General features: G+C 36.7%; 1 protein-coding gene across 2 annotated transcripts in view; it reads right to left on the bottom strand.

The window, feature by feature from the left end:
- The window catches only part of LOC149780465 (sodium- and chloride-dependent glycine transporter 1-like), a 65041-nt gene extending 45235 nt beyond the window's left edge, over window positions 1-19806 (bottom strand). Inside the window, exons 1-3 of one of the 2 annotated variants that reach the window (XM_089937409.1) lie at window positions 19652-19806; window positions 4866-4995; window positions 3057-3188 (exon numbers count right to left, since the gene is read on the bottom strand). In XM_089937409.1, the coding sequence (XP_089793535.1) occupies window positions 3057-3188; window positions 4866-4986 (253 nt within the window). In that variant the 5' untranslated portion in view covers window positions 4987-4995; window positions 19652-19806. Of the gene's footprint in view, window positions 1-3056; window positions 3189-4865; window positions 4996-18799; window positions 18860-19651 lie in introns of those variants that run through there. The other variant, XM_089937410.1, reaches the window with a different exon arrangement.
- Between the last annotated feature and the right edge of the window lie 2972 nt (window positions 19807-22778).

Below are 22778 nucleotides of genomic sequence, written 5' to 3'. Positions count from 1 at the left end.
GACAAATGCTATAATATGCTGGCCTTCATAACCTTAACGTAATCATCCAGCAAGAAATAGACGACCCACGGAGTAAGAATTTTGAAAGTTAACCCTAAATTCTTAGTGAGGCGAGAGATAGCTGCTTATTTATGTGACACAATATTGCTTTAATATTAAGCTTGAATCAATAGCAGTGAATTGAATTTATATATATATATATATATATATATATATATATATATATATATATATATATATATATATATATATATATATATATATATATATATGTGTGTGTGTGTGTGTGTGTGTGTGTGTGTGTGTGTGTGTGTAATTCCAGTCAATTTTTGTGAATAAAGAAATTAAAATTTATAGACTTGTCTTATTTTTATAAGTATCTATGAGCTTTTAAATGTCATTCAATAAAGCTGTAATTATAACTACCTCAATAATTGTTCTTTTTTTTGGTGGAGAGATGTTGATAGAGGCGCTAATGTTGACAGCTATCTGTCGAATTTCGAATTTCGCTCCTATTCATACTCTTCCGAAAATAGTCATGTGATGTAAATTTAACCAATCACTGCTTTTCCGGGACGCCGAACAGGTCTGATCGTACTCTACAACCAGCGAAACAAACTGAGGGTCAATATACAGTTTAACTATCATCAGTTGTCCGTTTACACTCTGTCATTAGCAAATATATAAACATTACGTATTATGTAGTGTCCGTCAAACGTCAAAGTACTTGAAGTCGTAACCAAAATAGTTAAGCTTGGGTGAAGAGTACACAACTACCGATGAACGCTGATAACACTGAACATATTTTGACCAACATAAAAAATGAAGAATAAACTATGAAATGTTCAAAACATACTTATACTTGCATTAAAAAAGTCCAGCATTTACAATCAACAAGTGAAATTTAATCAAAAAATGTGAACTTGACAAATTTACTGTGTGAAACCGGTCATGTGATCTAGTGTCGGCCATCTTGCCTGCAGACGTATTTTCGTGATGTCAGCTGTTGGAGTCGTCGAGCTTAGTGCTATTCAAATGATCATTTGGATGGGAATTTAAGTGTGATTACCATATTTATGGGTATAACAAATTCATATAAAATAAGATTCCAGAAGATTTATTTTGTGAGTATTTAACGATGTGCGAGGTTGAATTCGATGACATTTGTTACCACATGACTGGCAGTCACACTTGACATACAACATGAACGTTTTAATACAGATATCAAGGTGAGTCGCGATCTTTACGTTTCTAATACATTATAATGTTTAAGTTCATTCTTTCAACAGTTTATATATGCATTGACACGAACAACATGTTAAATTTATGACATAGAAAAACCATCCTCCCCAGTCATCATATTACAGCTTTAGAGCCCCCAGGTCTATTACAATATTGAAGTATAGTGTAGATGATAAAATGAGGTTTGTAGATGATAAAATGAGGTTAAGACTATTTACATGTGTTTCAAACTATACCGCAGAGACAATACTCGGTACAGCCATCAAACGGCGAATGCATTGAATATATTTAGAGTTAAAATAAAATTTGTTACAATATTGATTAAAATGGGGATAAATGTAAAGCATCCTTGGTTTAAATATTTTTTTTAAAAAAACTTTGTTGGTAATATTAATTGATGTGGCAATGCAATTAACTGTATAAAAATAAGAAAATTAATCTCCGAAAACGTTGCAAACGAGATTTCCTTCTGACTATGGTGGCATACCTTTCACAACCGAACATGGAATCTATTTCGTCCTAGTGGCGTACCTTTCGCCTCCCAGCTTAAAATGTTGTTACGTCTGTTGCAGCCACCAATGTAAATACCTCATATATTTGATGAAGGAATGTTTTGTTGTTGTTGTTGTAGGGTTTAACGCCATTTTTCAGCACACGATAGGCAATACATGGCGGCCAGTATTAATGGTGGAGGAAGAACCCGGGAAAACCACGGAAAGAACCACCGACCCACGAGAAGCTACTGGGAAGCTTTCTCACATACCCACATTGGCCGAATCGGAGACTCGAACCCACACAGACAGAGGTGAGATGGCAATGATCCGTAACGGAGAGCGCTTTAGATCACTCGGCCACTCGGGGCCCCCGATGAAGGAATAAAGTGTCGATCTGGAGCAATACCTTTACTTATAGGTTAAAATGATATTGGCCGTCAAACGTTTTATCCTTACAGGGAACCGACTTGTTAAATTTAGTGAAGGCATGACATGAGAGTCAAGACACCATGTGGATACTGGGCATGACATGAGAGTCAAGACATCATTCGGATACTGGGCATGACATGAAAGTCAAGACATCATTTATATACTGTTTTCTATACTTTAGTTCCTAACCACATTTAGAATTTGAAATCGAAAAACTTCATTGTACGTTGATGGGTATCATATCTGTAATGCTTAGTGAAACCATGTTCAGTCCAGGTATCGGGCAGAAATGATATATACAGGTATGATTATAGTGACCTTGACGTGTAACCTTTTGACCTCATATTCAGCAGGCTTCTCTTTCCGTAAGATTCTGTGATGGTTCTAGGAGCATAAGAAAAGTTATTGCCGTGTAACTAAAAGCTACTTCATGGACTGACGGAATAAATTTATTGCATCATGCGTCCCTGTATAGACACCTGAATAAAAATGAAAATAGACGTGGATATTTCCTTATCCTTTAATTTTTTAGGTCACTTTGTTGACAAATTAAATATTTTGAAAAGTTTGTATTCAACATATTCATAAGTGTTACTCAAATTGAGCTGAACTCGGAGTTTTGTTTGACACTTGACCTTTGCATTTGACTTTGACCTTTATGAGAACGCATGTCAACACTGTTTTTTTTAATTTATCATTGTCTTAGTCTTAAACTTTTATATGTTGGCAAGTTTCTTCTCAAAATTCCCACTGAGGGTAAATATACGACTGACCCTGGACTAATATAACTCAATGAGATGTTTTGCAGAGTTCACATATACGGCTCAGAGATGAGGTATTCGTTGCTCAAACATATAACGTACATGTGAAAGAGAGAAAGAAATAAAATACCCTTGAATAGAGGGCAAACTTTCCAGATTGACACAGCTCCCGACGAGGCGTACTGGCCCATAATCATCTCAAGATAAACCATGGGAATTGCACCAACCACGTTAAAGATGACGATGGGAATGATGAAAGCACCTGTTGAAATGAATAAATAAATATATTTTCGGTGTTTGTAATCAATTAAAAATTACTTTATTTTAAAGTGCGACATTTTTAATGCAGATTTCCAACATTGGTTTTTACCTTCACACATACAGTATATATTATATGTCGTTACTTCCATACATACAGCATATAATGTACGTCGTTACCTTCATAATATAGTATATATTGGAAGTTGTTAAATTCATACATACAGTATATAATTATAGGTTACTGTACCTGTATGGGAAAATATGAAGAGTTCTTCGGATGGAAATACTGCACGACCTTGGGAGATTAGTATATCCATCGGACTAAATGAGTTCATATTTTCCCATACAAATGCAGTAACGTTCTTATTATATGTCCATTTTGTTATTCTACCTAAGGCTTAATTATATAAAAAAAAATACACTACAAGAAACAAAGTAACTGAATGTATGCCGTATTCCAAACTAAATGCACAAGTGCAGATTCATCATTACACAACAACAACAACATTATTAATGCACACATAACTCCGCCCATATAAATTTGAACTTAGCCGAGCGCTAGACATAACGTTCGAAAGAAAATGGCTTTTTGGTGAACTTAAACTTGAAATTTGGAGTCATATTGTGAATGGATGCGCATTCTAACAACTTTTCAATCTGATCTGGAATGAACAGATTTTGGTATTTCTGTCGATTCTACGAAATTTCGTGATTATGGACTGGATTTATCTGTGCCAATTCTACATGAAGTACATCGGATTTCAGCAGCGTGTTGACATCTGCAAGTGTGTTTCTGTTCTGTCATTGAATTTTTGAAATGACAATGTTCGAAAATATGAAGTCTTTCAGTTGCAATTATCACAAAGACGTTATGGAATATAATGTTTATTTCATTTTGAGTGCAGTAAGGAGGATGTAATTGCACTTAGAATAAAGTCGAAATTACAGTACAATTTCGAAATGTGTAATCAAGCTTGAGGACCCATGACATGGCTCGTTTAATTCAGATTTGCAGAACTAAGAAAGTACATTTTGAGGAAATTCAGGATGTAAAACTGTAAGTATATTTTTGCCATTTTTATTACCTGATAAAGAAGACAGTTTCTGCTTTGTCACGTGCATGCTATTTGTAGGGACCCAGTAATTTTATGAATCTGGCGTCTATCGCGAGCCTAAATCCGAAACATTGTATCAAGAAAGTTAACGCGGAATCTGCGTTAGTTCATTCAGAAACAAATTTAATCAACCAAAACGTAACGTACCTACTACATGAGTGTACACGATTTGTTTACAATGTAGTTCCTAACACACTATTCGGCACACTTGAGTGCAATATGAAGTGCACGTGAGTGCAATATCTTGAAGTACTGAACTGTAAAGTTAACGGAGAAAACAATGAGCATATAATAATATACGTTGTTAACGTCATAATACGTCGTTACCCACGCACATGCATTATATATTTGTACGTCGTTACCTACATACATTATATATACCTTCATACATATGGTATATATTTTGCCTTGTTACCTTCATACATAAAGTATATATCGTACGTCGTTACCTTCATACATATAGTATATATATAAGACTTCTGTGAATTGGTTTTAGATGGATTGAAACGAACCAGTGACCGGAAGTAATACTGACTACCAGTGTCCTTAGGTTGAAAACAAACCTCCGCCATTTTTCATAACAAGGTAAGGGAACCTCCAGAGATCTCCTACCCCAACGGAAAATCCAACCGCTACTAGGAGAAACTCGACCCTCCTTCCCCATCGCTCTCTGGTCTTAGCCATTTGTCGTCACTGCAATGTTATCAATCAATAAATCAATCAATCAATCAATCAATCAATCAATCAATCAATCAATCAATCAATCAATCAATTGAGCAGTCAATTAATTAGTATATCTATCTAAATAGTAGTCTGAAAATGACAGGTCAAGAAATAAACATATCAGATTAGTAACATAAGTTTTTTAGCTTGTATATATGCACCATACAAAATCAAAGTATTAAAGGTACACAATAGTGCAGACTTCATGGCATATGCGTGCAGAAAGCATTTCGTATCACTAAATAGCTTCATGTGACTGGCCACGTGGTACATGTTATTACAAGAGGTATGGATAGGTTATCCCACAATATCTCCATCATTATTAGAAAAAGTGTCATATATTGTGTGTCCACCTATAATAGGCTTCATGGAACATGAATTTAGTGAAGAAAAATGTTATGCCAGTTGGATTTGATATTCAGTTCGTGGTCAGAGTTGCCATGGGTGGTTGTATAGCGAGAGCGAACTCTGTGTGGACACCTGCTTGGTATTTTGAAAATAAGTAATTTTACTGAAAAATATTCCTTTTATGGTCCTTTAATTGCTTTTTGGTCCCTTTATGCGTATTTGCAGATTTCAAGTCGCTGTTGGATGGTGGGTGGGTATGAAAATAAATGGGTGAAATAACCTGGAGAAATGTTTGTATGCAGATATTGTATATACATAGTTTCTCTGTCCTCTTAAGATATTCAGATATTGATGATTGCATTGTAAAGTATTGCAGTAGGCGTATATTCACGATGCATGCCGGCAGGTGGAACATGTTCAAACTGTTTGGTGCTACTTTGATGTATTCGATGCAGAGGAATCTTGTCATCCTTATTCTTACGTTGGAGTTTCCATTAACCGATCATGCACGGGAATAATTTTCTGACATTGGGTGTCATTTCCAGAGTCTAGATTTCGGGACGAGTGCTGTACTACAGAACAACAACAATTATGATAATATAATAACGTATCAACATTCATAATAACATTTACCTGCATTCACTTGCTTATATACTGGTAATTTGACACAGTACACCTGTGTTCTTGTTTTGCCCTTGAAAAGTATCTTTAAAGATTGAATATATCAGTTACGTTTATAAAATAAAAATAATACAAAGAGTTTGTGCTACAGTGGCACAGTCTATATTACTAACATAGATTAAGAATACGTAATTTTATGTTTTACATCACTCCATGTCACATGTGTTTTTGGAATGGATGGTAAACCCCTCTTCACCCGCTGAATGATTTGTCCAGAAAATATCGATTGCAAAGATTAAAAATAGCTGTATTAATAACGTTCATGCTTTTCCCTTCAGACCGTCTTCAGAGGCACGTTTCAGTCCATGGGTGGCAAATATAATTAGAGTCTGTACCAATTGCACTTAATTGCGAAAAGAATTGGCCTGAGTACGAAAAAGGTGACTTTGGTTTTACATTTTCGATGATCCATACAAAAAATCATTATCTTGAAAATAAATTTTCGTATTAATTTTTTTATTCGTATGTATAATCTTTGCAATGCAGTTTCATTTTGTTGACCTTTGACCTATTTATGACCTCTTTAATTGCAATATAACTATGTGGTAAGTGCAAGCCGTAAGGGTATGATAGAGCTTCTATTCGAGAATGCCATCAAAACCCAAACTATACATAGTCGGTTACTCTTTGTTTAGGTAACGACAAAAGTAAACACTTTGTCCATCCATAAACGTGTTTGTCCATCCATAAACATGTTTGTCCATCCATAAACACTTTGTCGTCCATCCATAAACATGTTTGTCTATCTGTTGATCAACAAGCAAATATGTTAACGACACTCTTGAAAATGTGTCATAAAATTATTGTACACCTATTTAAAGACAGCTTTCATTCTTTTTATATCGGTAAGAAGAATTATGAACCTTCGTTATCACATTGTCTATTTGTTAAACTAACAGTGTCCTTGTGACCAGCAGTATAATTACAAATATGTGTGACTTCAGTAACCTTACATTACTAACTATAATTTTGGCAATTTTTCATTTCGTTTCCAACAATACTTTAACACGTTACGGTCAAAACATAAAATCAACAATACTTTAAAGCGTCATGATCTAACGTAAAATCAACAATATTTTAATACATCATAGTCTAAACGTAAAATCAACAATGCTTTAATACGTCATGGCCACGACGTAAAATCAACAATATTTTATTATTACATGCTCATTTTTCCACCCGTTAACTTTACATTGTCAGAATCGTGCAGTATTACCCGATACTGAACCAGCGCGCCAATACACATATAGCATTCACGTGCATAAAGGAACTACTTTATATTGTAAACAAATAATGTACGCAGACGCCAGCACTTTTGATTTGTAAACAAATCATGTACACTCGCGTAAGAGGCGCTTTACGTTGTGGTTGTTTAAATTTGTTTCTGAATGAACTAAAACAGTTGTTTCGTGGACTGCCACATACCAGTTGCTTTGGCATATTCCGCGTGGATACAATGTTTCGGATTTAGGCTAGCTACAGTATGCAACAGACGCAAGTAAGGGTCCTTACAAATAGCATACAAGTGACAAGTCATATACTGTCTTCTTTAGCTGGTGATAAGAATGGCAAAAAATATATTTATAGTTTTACATCCTGAATTTCCTCAAAATGTACTTTCTTAGTTCTGCAAATCCGAATTACATGAGCCATGTCAAAGGTTCGCAATCTTGATTACACATTTCGAAATTGTATTGTAATTTTGATGATAAGTGCAATTACATCCTCCTTATTGCACTCAAAATGAAATAAGCATTAAATTCCATAGCGTCTTTTTGATAATTGCATTTGAAAGACTTCATATTTTTCCCACATTATGATTTCAAACATTCAATGACAGAAGCAGAAACACATTTGCAGATGTCATTACGCTTCTTCCTAGCTTCTTCAATTCCATGAATTTCATGTGGAATTGTCACATATAAATCCAGTCCATAATCACGAAATTTCGTAGAATCGAATAAAAAATACCAAATTCTATTCATTCCAGATCAAATGGAAAAGTTGTTGCAATGCACATTCATTCACAATATGACTCCAAATTTTAACTAGACACGCCATTTTCTTTCGAAAGTTATGTCGAGCGCGCGACTAAGTTCAAATGTATCTGGGCGGAGTTATGTGCGCAGTAATAATGTTGTTGTTGTGTAATAATAATAATAATGGGGACTTTGTATAGCGCTTAATCTTTAGAAGCTCTAAGCGCTTTACAACATTAGACAACACCTATAAGACAAAAAACATATAATGATATGATTACAAAAACAAACACCATGAAATTAGAAAACATTAAAAAAACATGCTGAGAATATTTAAGGTAGGAAACATTATTAGGTCTTTATGTTTGTTCTTGCAGCCGAAATAAGTGAGTTTTGAGAGCACTCTTGAATGGGATCACTGTGTCTTTGTGTCTAAGTTCAGTGGGCAATTCATTCCACGTTGCTGGGCCCTAGTATGCAAAAGAACGCTGTCCATATGACTTTGTTTTCATAGTGGGAATAATGAGTATACGATTGTCAGAAGAGGAGCGTAAGTATCTTGCTGGTGTGTACACATGGGTGAGGTCGGATAGGTATGTTGGACTAGAGTCCGACAGTGAAACGTAGCACAGAGAACAAATTTTGTGTTTGATTCTGGATCGAATGGATAGCTAGTGTAGGGTACAGAGCAGCGGGGAGGTGTGCTCTGATCGTGGTACTCTAAGTATGATCTGAGCAGCTGTGTTTTGAACTTTTTTGAAGTTTCTGGAGTAGATATTGAGATGAACCAGACAGAATTGAGTTACAATAGTCCAGTCTTGAAAGTACTAATGAACACACAAGTGTTTTAGTGGCATCAACTGAAAGATATTTGCGAATTGAGCTGATGCGTCTCAGCTCAAGATATGCAGCCTTGCATATGTTCATGACATGTTGGTGCAATGTGAGAGTACTGTCCAGAGTAACACCTAGGTTTCGTACTGATTGTGTGAATTTAATGTTGGTGTTGCTGATATTTATTGTTTGAGGTAAAGGATGTGAATGAGAAAGTCTTTGTGTTGTGATCAGACTGGCCTCAGTTTTATCATCATTCATCTGCAGCTTGTTACATGTCATCCATGATTTCACATCAGAAATGCACCTCTCTACACCTAGGATGGTAGCATCAACTTCAGTTGGGTGGCTAGGTTTGTATATTTGGGTGTCATCAGCGTACAATTGGATGATAACACTGGACAACAAATTTTTACAAAAGTCATGTTACTGAAATAAAATTAGTCAATTCTTATCAATTTTTATGTGCTGAACACGAATATGACAGTCAAATTGCAAAATTGGCTCTAGTTTTTTTGTAATCTGCAAGAAATTAATGTTTACATAACGAAATGCATTCCAATAGTAAAAGGTCAACTGTAATAGCCTACCTATAAAAAATCAAGTCATTGACTACATCTTAGATTTCTTCGCCTGTCTCTTGTACAGCTGTTCGGGAGCATCTCTGAGGAGTGTCCAGCAGTAGTCAGCCAGCATTGTAGTGGACCATTTTCCCTGGTATCTTTGTTCCATTGTTGCGATATCTTGATGAAAACGTTCGCCGTGTTCATCACTAACAATACCACAGTTGCTAGGAAAGAAATCCAAATGGGAATGAAGGAAGTGAATCTTTAGAGACATATTGCAGCCAAGTTTCTTATACTTCATCAACATGTCTTCTACTAGTTCCTTATAGTTTTCTGCCCTAACATTTCCGAGGAAGTTTGTAGAAACTAGGCGAAAAGCATTCCATGCTTGTTTCGCGTCACCTTCCAGCAAGTTGTTGAACCGGTCATCTTTGAAAAGCTCTCGAATCTGAGGACCCACAAAAACTCCCTCTTTAATCTTTGCTTCGCTGAGTCGAGGCAATTTTTCATGCAGGTATCGGAATGCTGGCAAAGTCCGGTCAATGGCTTTCACGAAGTTCTTCATCAAACCTAGTTTGATGTGAAGGGGTGGTAGCAAGATTTTCTGAGCCTCAACCAGAGCTGGGTGTTGGATATTCTTCTCTCCAATGGCTACATTCTGCCTGTGAGTCCATTCCTTCCTCATGTAGTGCATTTCCCTTGCTCGGCTATCCCACTCGCATAAGAAACACATGCATTTTGTATATCCTTGCTGCAGTCCCATTAAAAGGGCAACTACCTTCAAATCACCACAGAGGTGCCAGCTGTACTTGTTATACTCAATGGAATTCAGTAGCTGCCTTAAGTTATCGTATGTCTCTTTCATGTGGACAGCATACGCTACTGGAATAGATGGAAGAATGTTTCCATTGTGCAAAAGCACAGCCTTGAGACTCAGTTTCGAAGAGTCCACAAATAGTCTCCATTCTTGTGGGTCATGAGTGATTTTTAAAGCATTCACGAGGCCCTCAATATCGGAACAGAATATCAGATTACTTTCCTTTCTGAAGAAAGGCTCCAATTGCTGGTGGCGCTTTCGATATGCAGTAATTGTGACATCTTCTTCTAGAAGATTCCATTGTTGGAGTCTTGATCCTAGCAATTCTGCCTTGTTCTTTGATAAGTCCAAATCACGAATCAGGTCATTTAGTTCTTCCTGTGTTATTCTGTGTGGGGTTGATGATGCACCACAGTGAAAATCTGGATCACTGCATGCTGATGGACCAGGAGAAGAACAGGTCGACTCACCTTTGTCTTCGTCAGATGAATCAAGAGAATATTCTGCTGGAGGTTCTGGAATAGGAAGTCCCTCACCATGTGGAACTGGTCTCAATGCAGACGGAATGTTTGGGTAGACTATTCTCGACTTCTTTCGCTTCGTTATTCCGCCGGAAAGAGGAGGAACCAAGCAGAAGTAACAGTCATTTAGGTGGTTGCTTGGCTCTCTCCACACCATTGGGACTGCAAACGGCATTGATGACCTTTTGCAATTCAACCACTGTGAAAGCTGTGTTGTACATGTAGCACAGCATATATGCGGAGCCCAAGGCTTGTCTTGGTCACCAACCTTGCATCCGAAGTAAAGATGATATGCCTTCTTCACTTGAGAATTGATACTTTTCTTCTGGTTGGCAAATGTCACTTCCCCACAAATATAGCAAAAATTGTCCGCGGTATTAACACACTTTCGAGGCATTACTGTTCTTTATTGTACGTAAATGGATAAAACAATAAGTTTTATGTAACAGTAGCTTGAACTGTCTCGCACAACGTCTAAAATATTTTAAATGCTGAACCTATCTGATTGGGCTTTATATAGTACACTGCTTACGTCAGCTTCAGCAGCCGCCTGGCATTAGTATAATAGGCCTACACATGTATAGTACACTGCTGACGTCAACTTACTTCAGCAGCCGCATGGCATTAGTATTGCATTGCATCAGAAAATGATGCAATCAACTGTGGATGATGTGAGCATGATGGTATTATGCAATGTTACATCATTATTCCGGATGTTGCTGCAGTCCTACTGGAGATATTTACACAGTGAAACATAGAAAATGAGGTATATGAATATCTTCAAAACGAGAGCCAATACAAATTTTTCACGGTTATATTCGTGTTCGGCACACCAAAATACTACAGATTAGGGCCTTTTCAAGTCAGTAATGATTTCTCTGTTGACCAGTGTAATCTATGACACTTGAGAGTGGCTGAGTCTATAGAATGAAGAGAACAGGTCCAAGAACAGACCCCTGTGGAACACCACAACATAGATCAACTGGGCTGGAGTGTATTCCATTTGCAGAAACAATTTGTGTCCTGTTGACCAAGTAGGACTTGAACCACAGTAAGGCTGTATCATGAATCCCAAATACATGCTGGAGACGGTGAAGTAATATATCATGGTCTATTGTGTCAAATGCTGCAGACAATTCAAGGAGGGTGAGGACTGTAATTTTTCCGCTATCCAACGCAGAGAGAATGTCATTAACTACTTTTAGAAGAGTAGTTTCAGTACTGTGGCAAGGGCGATATGCAGATTGTACATTGCTTAAAAGACTGTTTAAATTCAGATGAGATACAAGCTGGGATAGAACAACCTTTTCTAAGATTTTTGATATGAATGGGAGATTAGAACTGGGCGGTAGTTCTTGAAATCGTTATGGGAATTCCCCAGATGAGAGAGAGGTATTAATGGCATCAGTTAGTGAAGGCAATACTGGATCTAAGCACTTAAGCAGCAGTGATGTTGGAATTGGATCACGTTCACATGACTTTGGTGCACTCTTTATCACGATTGTACATACGAAATCCATAAAGACAGGTTCAAATGCTGCTAATGGTTGCCGCTCAAATTCTGTATCCCAGCTGTATGGTGACGACGAGTCAATTGAAATTGTGGTGTCAAGCTTATCTCTAATGGTTTGTACTTTGTCACGGAAGAAATTTGCAAACATGTCCGGAAGGTCGACTGGAGAGAAGGTAGTTGGAAGTGGTGTTGATTTGTTCCTTGACATTAGCTTGTTAGTAATCTCGAAGAGCTCTTTGCAGCTGAAACTTTCCATGATCTTAGTAGTGTAGTGGGCTGATTTCGCTGCATGGACTATATTTGTGACATTCTTCTTAGCGACTTCATAGATTTGCTTATGAATAGTGAGTCTGGTGGAAAGCCAGAGCCTCTCGGCTTTACGGCGGTCTATTTTAGCAGTGCGAAGCTGGTCCCTAACACTGCTATACCATGGAGAACACTTTTGAATTGATACTCTGCACTTGGTAGCTGGGGCATGTTTGTCAAGTAATGAACGCAGACAGTTATCGAGTTGTTCTGCTGTAGGAGGTAAGCAAGTTGTTAGGTTAGCTTGGATGTCGTGCATTAGTTTGGTTCTATTTATCATACGGAGGTTTCTCTTAGTAGCAGATAAAGGTGGAGGGTTAGGGACTGATACGTCAAGATGGCATATAATGCAGAGGTGATCTGATGCAAGGTCATGGGATACCAGGGAGGGCCGTAGAATGTTATCATCAGGTCTATGAAGAATCCAGTCTAAAATGTGACCATGTTTATGGGTTGGTTGGTTAACTGACTGTTTGAGGTTGAAAACATTAATGGAATCTATCATTTTTGATGTATTTGAGTTTCCGAGACAGTGAAAGTGAAAGTTGAAATCTCCAAGAATAATCAGGTTGTCACCTATCGAATTTCCATAGTCCAGGAGATTCGGAAACTGCTCCAAAAAGAGAGAGAGTGAGCCAGCTTGTTTTTTCTACTAGGAGGAGGGCGGAATAGGCAGAAAAAATGGACTGATCTTTGCTTCAGTGTGAGTGTGGTTTGGACTAGTTCAAACGATGTTTGGTCGAAATTGAATGTTCTGGTATAGTTAAGATGTTTTATCATGGAGTTCTTTGTGCTGACAGCAATTCCACCTCCGCGAGAATTACGGGGGAACGACTTGATGGAGTAACCAGTGGGTGTTAGATCCGTACACTTGGGCTCATTGCCTGATGTTTTTAGCCATGTTTCTGTCACGATAAATATGTCAACATTTTGGTCGTTGATAAAATTAACTATTTCTGTGCGCTTTTCCGGTGGTCCTGCTGACTGGGCATTGAATAATGCAATGCGCAGAGGTATTTCTTGGATAGTTGACACAAAGGTTGACGAATTAATTGGGATTTGAATTAGGTTATCTAAATTAACGGTCGAACATTTTTTAAATGGTTGTGCCGAAATAAGGGAGATAACTGGAATTCTTCTTCCTGTTTTACGCTGGCCAGCTTTGAAACAACGTTTCTTTTTTCGCTTCTGTTTACATTTAGGTAATGTAGTCCCAGTTCGTTTAGTCTAGAGCACAACGTATTGTGGAGAGCCAAGGAGTGAATATTTAAAGCAATTAATGAGGGTCCATCGTAGCATAAACGGGTTGACTGGCGAGTATCACGTGATGGCGGTTTGTTCAAAAACAGTGGAGCAAGACAGCTGAGAAAAAATTTAATTATTCACGTTTCCAAAACAAGGAGATGAAGAAACACATACGAATTTAACAGCCAATACATAATGAACACAATAACGAAGATGAAAACAGGCAAGCACAAATATGAAAACGGCACTAAAAAACGGAACAGCTGCTTCAAGCCGGTTAAGCGATAGCGGCCATCTTGTCAACCTAATGATGAATATGCGCTTGTGCATTTAGTTTGGAATACGGCGTACATTTATTTACGTTGTTTCTTGTAGTGTATTTTGTTTATATAATTAAGCCTTATGTAGAATTAAAAAAAATGAGCTTATGATAAAAAGGTTACTGCATTTGTATGGGTAATATGAACTCGTTTTGTCGGATGGATATACTGCACTCCCAAGGTTGTGCAGTATTCCATCCAAAAAACTCGTTCATATTTTCCCATACAAATGCAGTAACCTATAAATACGTCATGGACAAAACGTAAAATCAACAATACTTTAATACGCCATGGCCATAACGTAAAATCGACACTATTTTAATACATCATGACTATAACGTAAAATCAATATTTTAATACATGGCCATAACATAAAATCAACAATAGTTTAATATGTCATTTCCATAACGTAAAATCTCCTTTTCTTTTGGCATTTCGCTTCAAACAATAGCTTAATACGGCATGGCCATAACATAAATCAACAACGTTTTAATAAATCAAGTCCATAATGTAAAATGAACAATAGAACACTATTTTAATACGTGATAGACATAACGTAAATCTTTTAATTAGTCATTAAATATAATATTGGTCAACTTCGATACGTTATATGGCAAGCAGGACGTGTATATCACACGCTTTTACCAATTGTCTTCTATGTTATTTTTAATTTCTTCGAAGAGACCGTCATATGCCATCATTGAAAAGGCTGAAACTTGTGAAATTAAATAAAGTTTGCGTTCAAGTTAAAATCTCACTGAGAATGAGACTCTTTCATATTTAAAATTAGAACATAAATGTTCCCATTATCGAATGTATTCAATATAATCAAAAATTATAGTCAATGTAAAACATTTTCTCGTTGTTAAAGGTTCTTGCGTGCTCATACATATTGATAAGGAATAACATTAGAATCTCCTCCTATTCATAAAAAGTTGAAGAGTTCCGAATGTTGTTCTGAAGAGCTAAAATTCTTCGCTAAATTCCAGTAGAAGCATTGAAATCCGGTGAAGGTTTGCACAATACCTTATGTCATGAATATATGACTCGTATCTTTTAATCTTTTCACCTTTATGATGAATTATGACTATTGAATTTTGCGTTAATGCGAGCGTCCCTTCGTGGCTCTTAAGCCGTTCCTATTTTAAAGTTACAAATGGCTCGTTAGTATACAGAGAATAAATTCAAATGTTTTACAAAGTTAACGTAGTACGAACACGTAAAGTACAAAAGTCACGGTGTTTTTCTAAACGTGGAATACAGCATTTGACTCTAAACAAGTTCTCACCTCGAAAACTATTCCATGGACTTTTATGTAAACGACAATTTTGAAATGTGTCCTGATTGTTTTTCTTTTACAATTTTGATTGATTCATTAAATGCATGTGTTGAGATTTTGTAAGAAAGAGTATTTCTTGTCTTTCAACCGAAGTCTTTAGAAATGATAACATAGATTCTAATAATGGATATACTGTGCAAGAGTTAATATGCAAATGAATTATATTATAGAAGCAAATATTTAATTTATCACCATTATTGAATTTACTCCCAATAATTTAATTCTCATGCAACTGTATTCTCCCCCACCCCAAATATTGCTTATAAATAAATTCTGGGCACACAGACGCGTCATCGATTTACATACAATAGTTTCATTTATAAAAGGGCTTCTTAATGAACAGTGGGTAATTTGTAAGCCATGGTGAGGGGATAAAAAGCTGTAGGGAACATTTTTGGCAATATTAAAGGTAGGGTAAAATTTTACGTTTGAGACGATCTGTAACCATATTGGACTGGTGTCGACTCTGCAGTATGATTAGTAATACACTGTCGACTCTGCAGTATGATTAGTAATTACACTGTCCACTCTGCAATATTATTAGTAATACACTGTCGACTCTGCAGTATTTGTAATTACACTGTCGACTCTGTAGTATGATTAGTAATTACACTGTCGAATATGCACTATGATTAGTAATTACACTTTCAACTATGCAATATAATTAGTAATTACACTGTCGACTCTGCAGTATGATTAGTAATTACATTATCGACTATGCAATATGATTAGCAATTACACTGTCGACTATGCAAAGGATTAGTGACTACACCGTTCTCTCCACTAATTGACTTGTTGACTGCTCCCTTCAAAAGTCGGTGGCATTTACGTAAATAAGAACTTACTTTAGGCAAAGCACTGTATATTCAAAGTTTCCGCCGTTACACATGCTTTCGTATCATTAACATAATTTTTCATTGTTGATGTTTTTATCCACTTAATTATTGAGCTTACCAGAAACACCGTTTGTATATGGTCGCTGATGGAAGGTCGACATTATTTGTCTAGCTACAAGAGTCTCGTCATTATCTCGCGTAGGAATTGAAATTCTGATTAGCATAATCAGTCAGTAGCACTAGCAATTTTCATCTTGAGTATCAACACGTGCCAGAAGTGTTCGATAATACTAGCTCACACATTCCAAGTTCATTCACACAGAAATTTCGACAAATCACGTAGGTCAAATCTGCTCAGGTAAATTATAACGCGAGACTAGTTATCTGTTGCCCAGTTATTAGCAAATAATGCCGAAGATTGTAAATGTATAATTTATAATTTGTACGTAAGATTTATTAAAGTCAGTCGTGAAAAAGAACTAATATCCAACAATCAAAACGTCCTGGCATGTAAGACCAGGTCGAGTGGTCATTATGTTGGAGCCTCTTTTGGATTAAATCCAGGACTGGTGAGACGTATAGCGAATGTTCTACCACCGTACATATCCAGGTCTTGATCTATTTAAATTTTGGTCTTATCTGACGAAAAGGATTTGTTTAATTTTTATTTTCCTAGGAATAATAGTAGTCCAGTTATTCATATCCATTTATTTTTGGTGCTGCTCATTTTGGTAAAAGTATTGTGAATATTCGCAAAGATATAAAATGTTCCAACAGTATTGTATAAACATAGGTAAAATTATTGCAGATATTCACAACATCATTGCGTATATTTGCAAAAATATTGCAAATATTCGCGCACATTTTACGAATAGTCGCAATAAATTGTACTTATTTGCAACAATTTTTTTTGGTCATTATTTCTCATCCTATCACTAATGGACTTACGTGTCTGAAAAGGTCTGCATCTTTTATTTGTAAAACGTTTATGTCTTGATCTATAATCCATCCGATAGTGAATCAAGCTGGACATTGATACAAGTGTAGGAGGACAAATGGACCAGCGAAGACAACTGAACGTGATGTAGCCTTCATAAAACTGTTATAAGAACGTTTGTTTTTTTTTAAATTGCGTCTTAGCATGATCACAACTGGAAAGGGTAAAGACGTGTGCCAGTCGACGTAACAAATGTGTAATGTGACATTTTTCCCCTCAAAGGAATGACCTAGGGGTCAAGTTTTACATAAAATAGTAAAACAAACGTCATCCCAGAAATGTTAACTAATGTCGCAGGTATCTGTGAATATGTATATATATATATATATATATATATATATATATATATATATATATATATATATATATATATATATATATATATATATATATATATATATATATATATATATATATATATATATATGTATGTATGTATGTATGTGTGTGTGTGTGTGTGTGTGTGTGTGTGTGTGTGTGTGGTCTGTCACAGTATGGAGCATTTTAAGGGTAACATCATCGGCAACTGTGTTGGATTACAAAAAATGATTTTAGTATTGATTAAACTGAGAACATGAAAATCGAAATCGGTTCTTTAAATTTCAAGATTACAGTATAAAACATACAAGCTATTATCCTACGCATAGCGGTAAACAGTCGAGTCATCATTCTAATCATGAATGCAACGAGCAGAAACAGGCTTCCAATCAATGTCAGAAAAAGTAATATGTGTCTTCATTTTCTTGATGCAAATATCGTTTTTTGTGTTTAGGGACACTGACTCGGGAGTATTTTTCTTTTTGGAGTCTAACGTGCGATGCAATAAGTTAATTTTTTTTTCTTCGTATGCCTTGGATTATTCGCTTGAAATTCTTTCAATAAGAGCAAATAGGAAAATTTAAGATCATTGTATGTAATGTCATAAAGTGTCTCAACCGATAACATCCGTCTCTCCGTCCGCCCAAAAAGTGGCATGCCACTGTTCTCTAACTCTGTTGTGATAGCCATTATTTAAGAGAGAGAGAGAGAGAGAGAGAGAGTATGTATGAGTCTAATGATATCTGTCACCACGTGACAGGTTATACTTGGGGGCCAGTATGTTTAGTAGAGGAAGAATCAGAGAAACCACATGACAGACTATACATGGAGGTCATTATGCTTAGTGGAGGTAGAATCCGAGAAACCACATGACAGTCTATACATGGAGGCCAGTATGTTTAGTGGAGGAAGAATCCGAGAAAACCCAGGAATAAACCACAGGGGCTCGTATCGTTGCTTACAATTGACCTGTCATGCATGTACTATATAATAACTACAAGGGAGGGCACTTCTCTCCTTTCTCGCGCGACCCAATTAAGAATAAACGCTGTTATTACAAAATACATTTCGCGTAGCGTAATAAATTTGGTACCGATGTTTAGCTCAGGCGTTCGACTTTATATGCGTATCCAAAGTTTGGCTTACTATCATACCTTTAAGGAATGCCATACCATTTTCCCACGCTACTGCTCGACATAGCCCGCTTAATATGCAAGTGAGATCCCGCTGAATGCAACACTGTCCTCTCACTGGTTAAAAGAAAATGACGTCCTGCATTTATTTATAACTTATTTTTAGTTGGCCAATGAGAAGGTAGTATTCCATTCAGTGCGTTGTTCTTGCATAAACCACCTTCCCACAGAAACTACTGGCAAGCTTTCTCACATACCCATGTTGGCCGAGCCCGATACTGGAATTCACACTAACAGAGGTGAGATGTCAATGATCTTTAAAGGCAAGCGCCTAGACAACTCGGCCACACGGGGACCTCCGAGAGAGAGAGAGAGAGAGAGAGAGAGAGAGAGAGAGATGTTAATATAGTTTTTATTGCAAGAAATTTCTGGTGAACTAGATAGGTTCATTATTCATGCAAATATTATTTATACATCAGATGAATGATCACATAACAGATGTAGATAATATATCAGATATCATGCAATAAAATGCACGAACATTGTATAATTAACATAATAATAAACTCCTGTCATTTCTTATTTGGGAAAACAATGTGCATCTAGATTTGTTCATTACAACAGAAAGCAGACATGATGAATAATGAGTAACTTAACTTGAGAAAAATATATGCTTGTTATCTGTCACAGTTAACATATACTCCAACAAGAACTGCATTTAAGCTAAGTATATTTTATTATCGGTTCTCTCCCCCACCCCAAAAAAGCAAAGAAAAAAACAACAAAACAAACAGCGAATGAATTTTCCCATCACAACAGCATATTTTTGACAGTAACTCTTAACAGAATCAAAATGTATAAGAGTGTACATACCCGGGATCCAGTAACAAATGCTATCCTTCGTATCTGACGCGATTCGTCTTTGTTTCAACCACTGAGTATACCAACCATAACACAACACAAAACCCGACTGAATTATTTATTGTACGTGGTAACAGGTATGACAAACAAATATTCTGTGGAACGCTACGTCTCGCCGTTTTCAGCCTCGTCTATATAAAGAAAATTGTATTTACATGGCAGTTAATTGCATACATACTTTAAGGGTGAATCTATTGACAGCTTCTAAGTTATGACCCAGGATCAAGCCCGCAAGGAAAGCGAGAGACCGATGTACAATTTTAGATGTTTAATTAAATTTCCCTTTCATAACGATGGAGTGTATACCTGGTCATATGGTAGGGCTTTCAACGGTTTGTAAGTTATAAATACAGGGTATGGGGCTTCAAGATGGTCAGGATTGATCCAGGAACTTACGCTGATTGCATAAATTAAATCCCCTTGCAATGCCTAGGAAGTGTGTGTGTATATATATATATATATATATATATATATATATATATATATATATATATATATATATATATATATATATATATACTTAAGTGGTAAAGTATTGAGGCAGAAGCCAGTCCCATTTGAATAGGGAGAAACCTTGAGTGGGGCCAATGCTAGCTGCATACAACACATGACTTTGTTATGCAGTGGAAGGGCACATATAGATTTAGGCTGGGGATCTCTGATTTCCAAGTTTTTACCATGGGGCTGCGCTCAATGAGATAAGGGTGGACAAAGCATGACCTAGCAGCAACTTTTCTTTAAACGCACTTTAAGTGTCTACTTATGCAATGTTCCAAACACAAATCCATTGATAAAGGAAATTTGTACTGAAATCTGTCAATAATGTATTTTAAAATATTTTATTTTAAAATGTAGCCAGTAACGTCAAACTGCCACCAGCAGTGTTTTTATATGTGGTACGGGCATGCAAAATACTTTAACAACGAGTTTACGCCGACGACGCTGACTAAGACGACTTCATAACTGCTGTGCCTCAAATAAAGGCAACACAGCAAGATCACGATAACAGCAATTGAGTATACAGCAAAAGTTTCTAGAACCTTTTATTTAATTTCCGATGCTCAAAATATACAAAAGGCAATATATGTAATCAGAAAGTGAAGTGCGAGTGAGTGAGTGAGTGAGTGAGTGTGTGTGTGTGTGTGTGTGTGGGGTTTGAATGTAGCTTTAACAATTTGCGTCATATCGCAACGATGACTGCAATGTGGCAGTTTATAGCGATGTTTAGCACTGGAGCATCATGCCGCAGACATGTTGCATCATGTCCCACCCAGTCACATTATTCTGACACCAGTCCTAACACCATCCTCTTCCTGGTGAGCGCCAAGAGAGTCAGCTGCTGGTACCAAGAAAGAGAAATAATATTTTCCGCCTGGTTCATAGGAGCCTCGATACAGCATATGACACATATTGTGGTAAATCTTGAGTATTGACGTATTCCCTCCAAAATGAACGAACAAGCAGCATAAAAGATACAGAGAGTAAATTATAAATACATAAAGGGTGCAAAAGAATGCCCCAAAAAACACGTGAAACGTTATCAAGACGTTAACACTCTTTGGCATTCCTTCCGGTGACACTCAACAGCTATCATGCTACTAGCACTCTTTGGGATTCCTTAAGGTGGCACTCAACAGCTGTCATGCTACTAGCACTCTTTGGCATTCCTTAAGGTGGCACTCAACAGCTATCATGCTACTAGCACTCTTTGGCATTCCTTAAGGTGGCTATCAACAGCTCTCATGCTACTAGCACTCTTTGGCATTGATTAAGGTGGCACTCAACAGCTATCATGCTACTAGCACTCTTTGGTATTCCTTATGGTGGCACTCAACAGCTCTCATGCTACTAGCACTCTTTGTGATTCCTTTAGGTGACACTCAACAGCTACCATGCTACTAGCACTCTTTGGCATTCCTTAAGGTGGCACTCAATAATTAACAAGCTTTTTGCACTCTCTTTCTCTCTCTCTCTCTCTCTCTCTCTCTCTCTCTAGCACTCCTTAAGGTTGTACTCAACCGTTCTTGGCTTCGGTTGGGAGCAAGAATACATTATCACATAATTTACCTCACTCACTAGCTATTTGACCGTCAATATGTATGGATTTGCAAACTCGTCCAAAAATAAATATCTGAATCAGTAAAAAGACCTCCAAAATGATCCGAATGCGACTCATCTATTAAGAGGTACATGAATTACCTTCCTGCAACGTATGAAAGACCATAAACATCAAGATCTTCTAACCCTCAATACGCCAGTACGATGGAAAAAGAAGTAGATGTTACGAAAAATCCGAAATGATTTTCGGAGGAAATCAAATTGTCAAAATATAAAGTGCTAAAATTAAAAGAAATGAAATATACGTCATTTAAACAAGCAAACAACTATGTATATTATAACTTTGATTTTATTAGGAACACTGAGATGCACGGACGATTTTCAACGAAAATTTTAACAGAACGGCAATATCAGTGTGACCTTTATATGTAAGTGTCGGTGTAATACGGAAAAGGGAAAGTATTAATGGGAGGTTTTCCAAAATCAGAGAGGTATTGATAAGGCTCAAGAGCAATTATAGCTAGAACTTTTAAGGACAATAATTTGTGTTCCGATTACTCAAACCAATCTGTGTCTTTGGCATCGTAGTTAAATACGTGCGCGACAACTCAGTCAATTTTGGATTAATTAACGGCTAGGGATGATCGATACATACATACATATAACCGACTGTAGTATTTGCCTCCGATGCACCAAACAAAACATGGCCTTGCTGTGGTAGTGTGCTCATAAAGATAACGTCTGTTTCCTTAACAAGGTTACAATGCAGAAACTGATTTTGGTAGTTGGCCAATTAAATGTATACTCGTCGACGATATCTTTTAGCGCTGTTTATACCTGAAATTTTGTGGGGAAAGGCTCATTATATTTTACACAGTAACCAATTGAGGTGTTTCAGTGACAAATTCAAACACCACCAGTAGGACGCTGAGGTTAATTTTTTAATCAGATGATTCCAGTATAAACGTTTTTTCGTCTCCGCTATTTAGCACAATAGACACGGTTACAGAATAACTATCGA

This window comes from Sinohyriopsis cumingii, chromosome 16 (assembly GCF_028554795.1).
Source record: "Sinohyriopsis cumingii isolate HCF-2022 chromosome 16, ASM2855479v2, whole genome shotgun sequence".
NCBI classification, from domain to species: domain Eukaryota; kingdom Metazoa; phylum Mollusca; class Bivalvia; order Unionida; family Unionidae; genus Sinohyriopsis; species Sinohyriopsis cumingii.
Note: the sequence above shows the minus strand (reverse complement) of the source record. Positions and strands in the feature narration are given on the sequence as shown.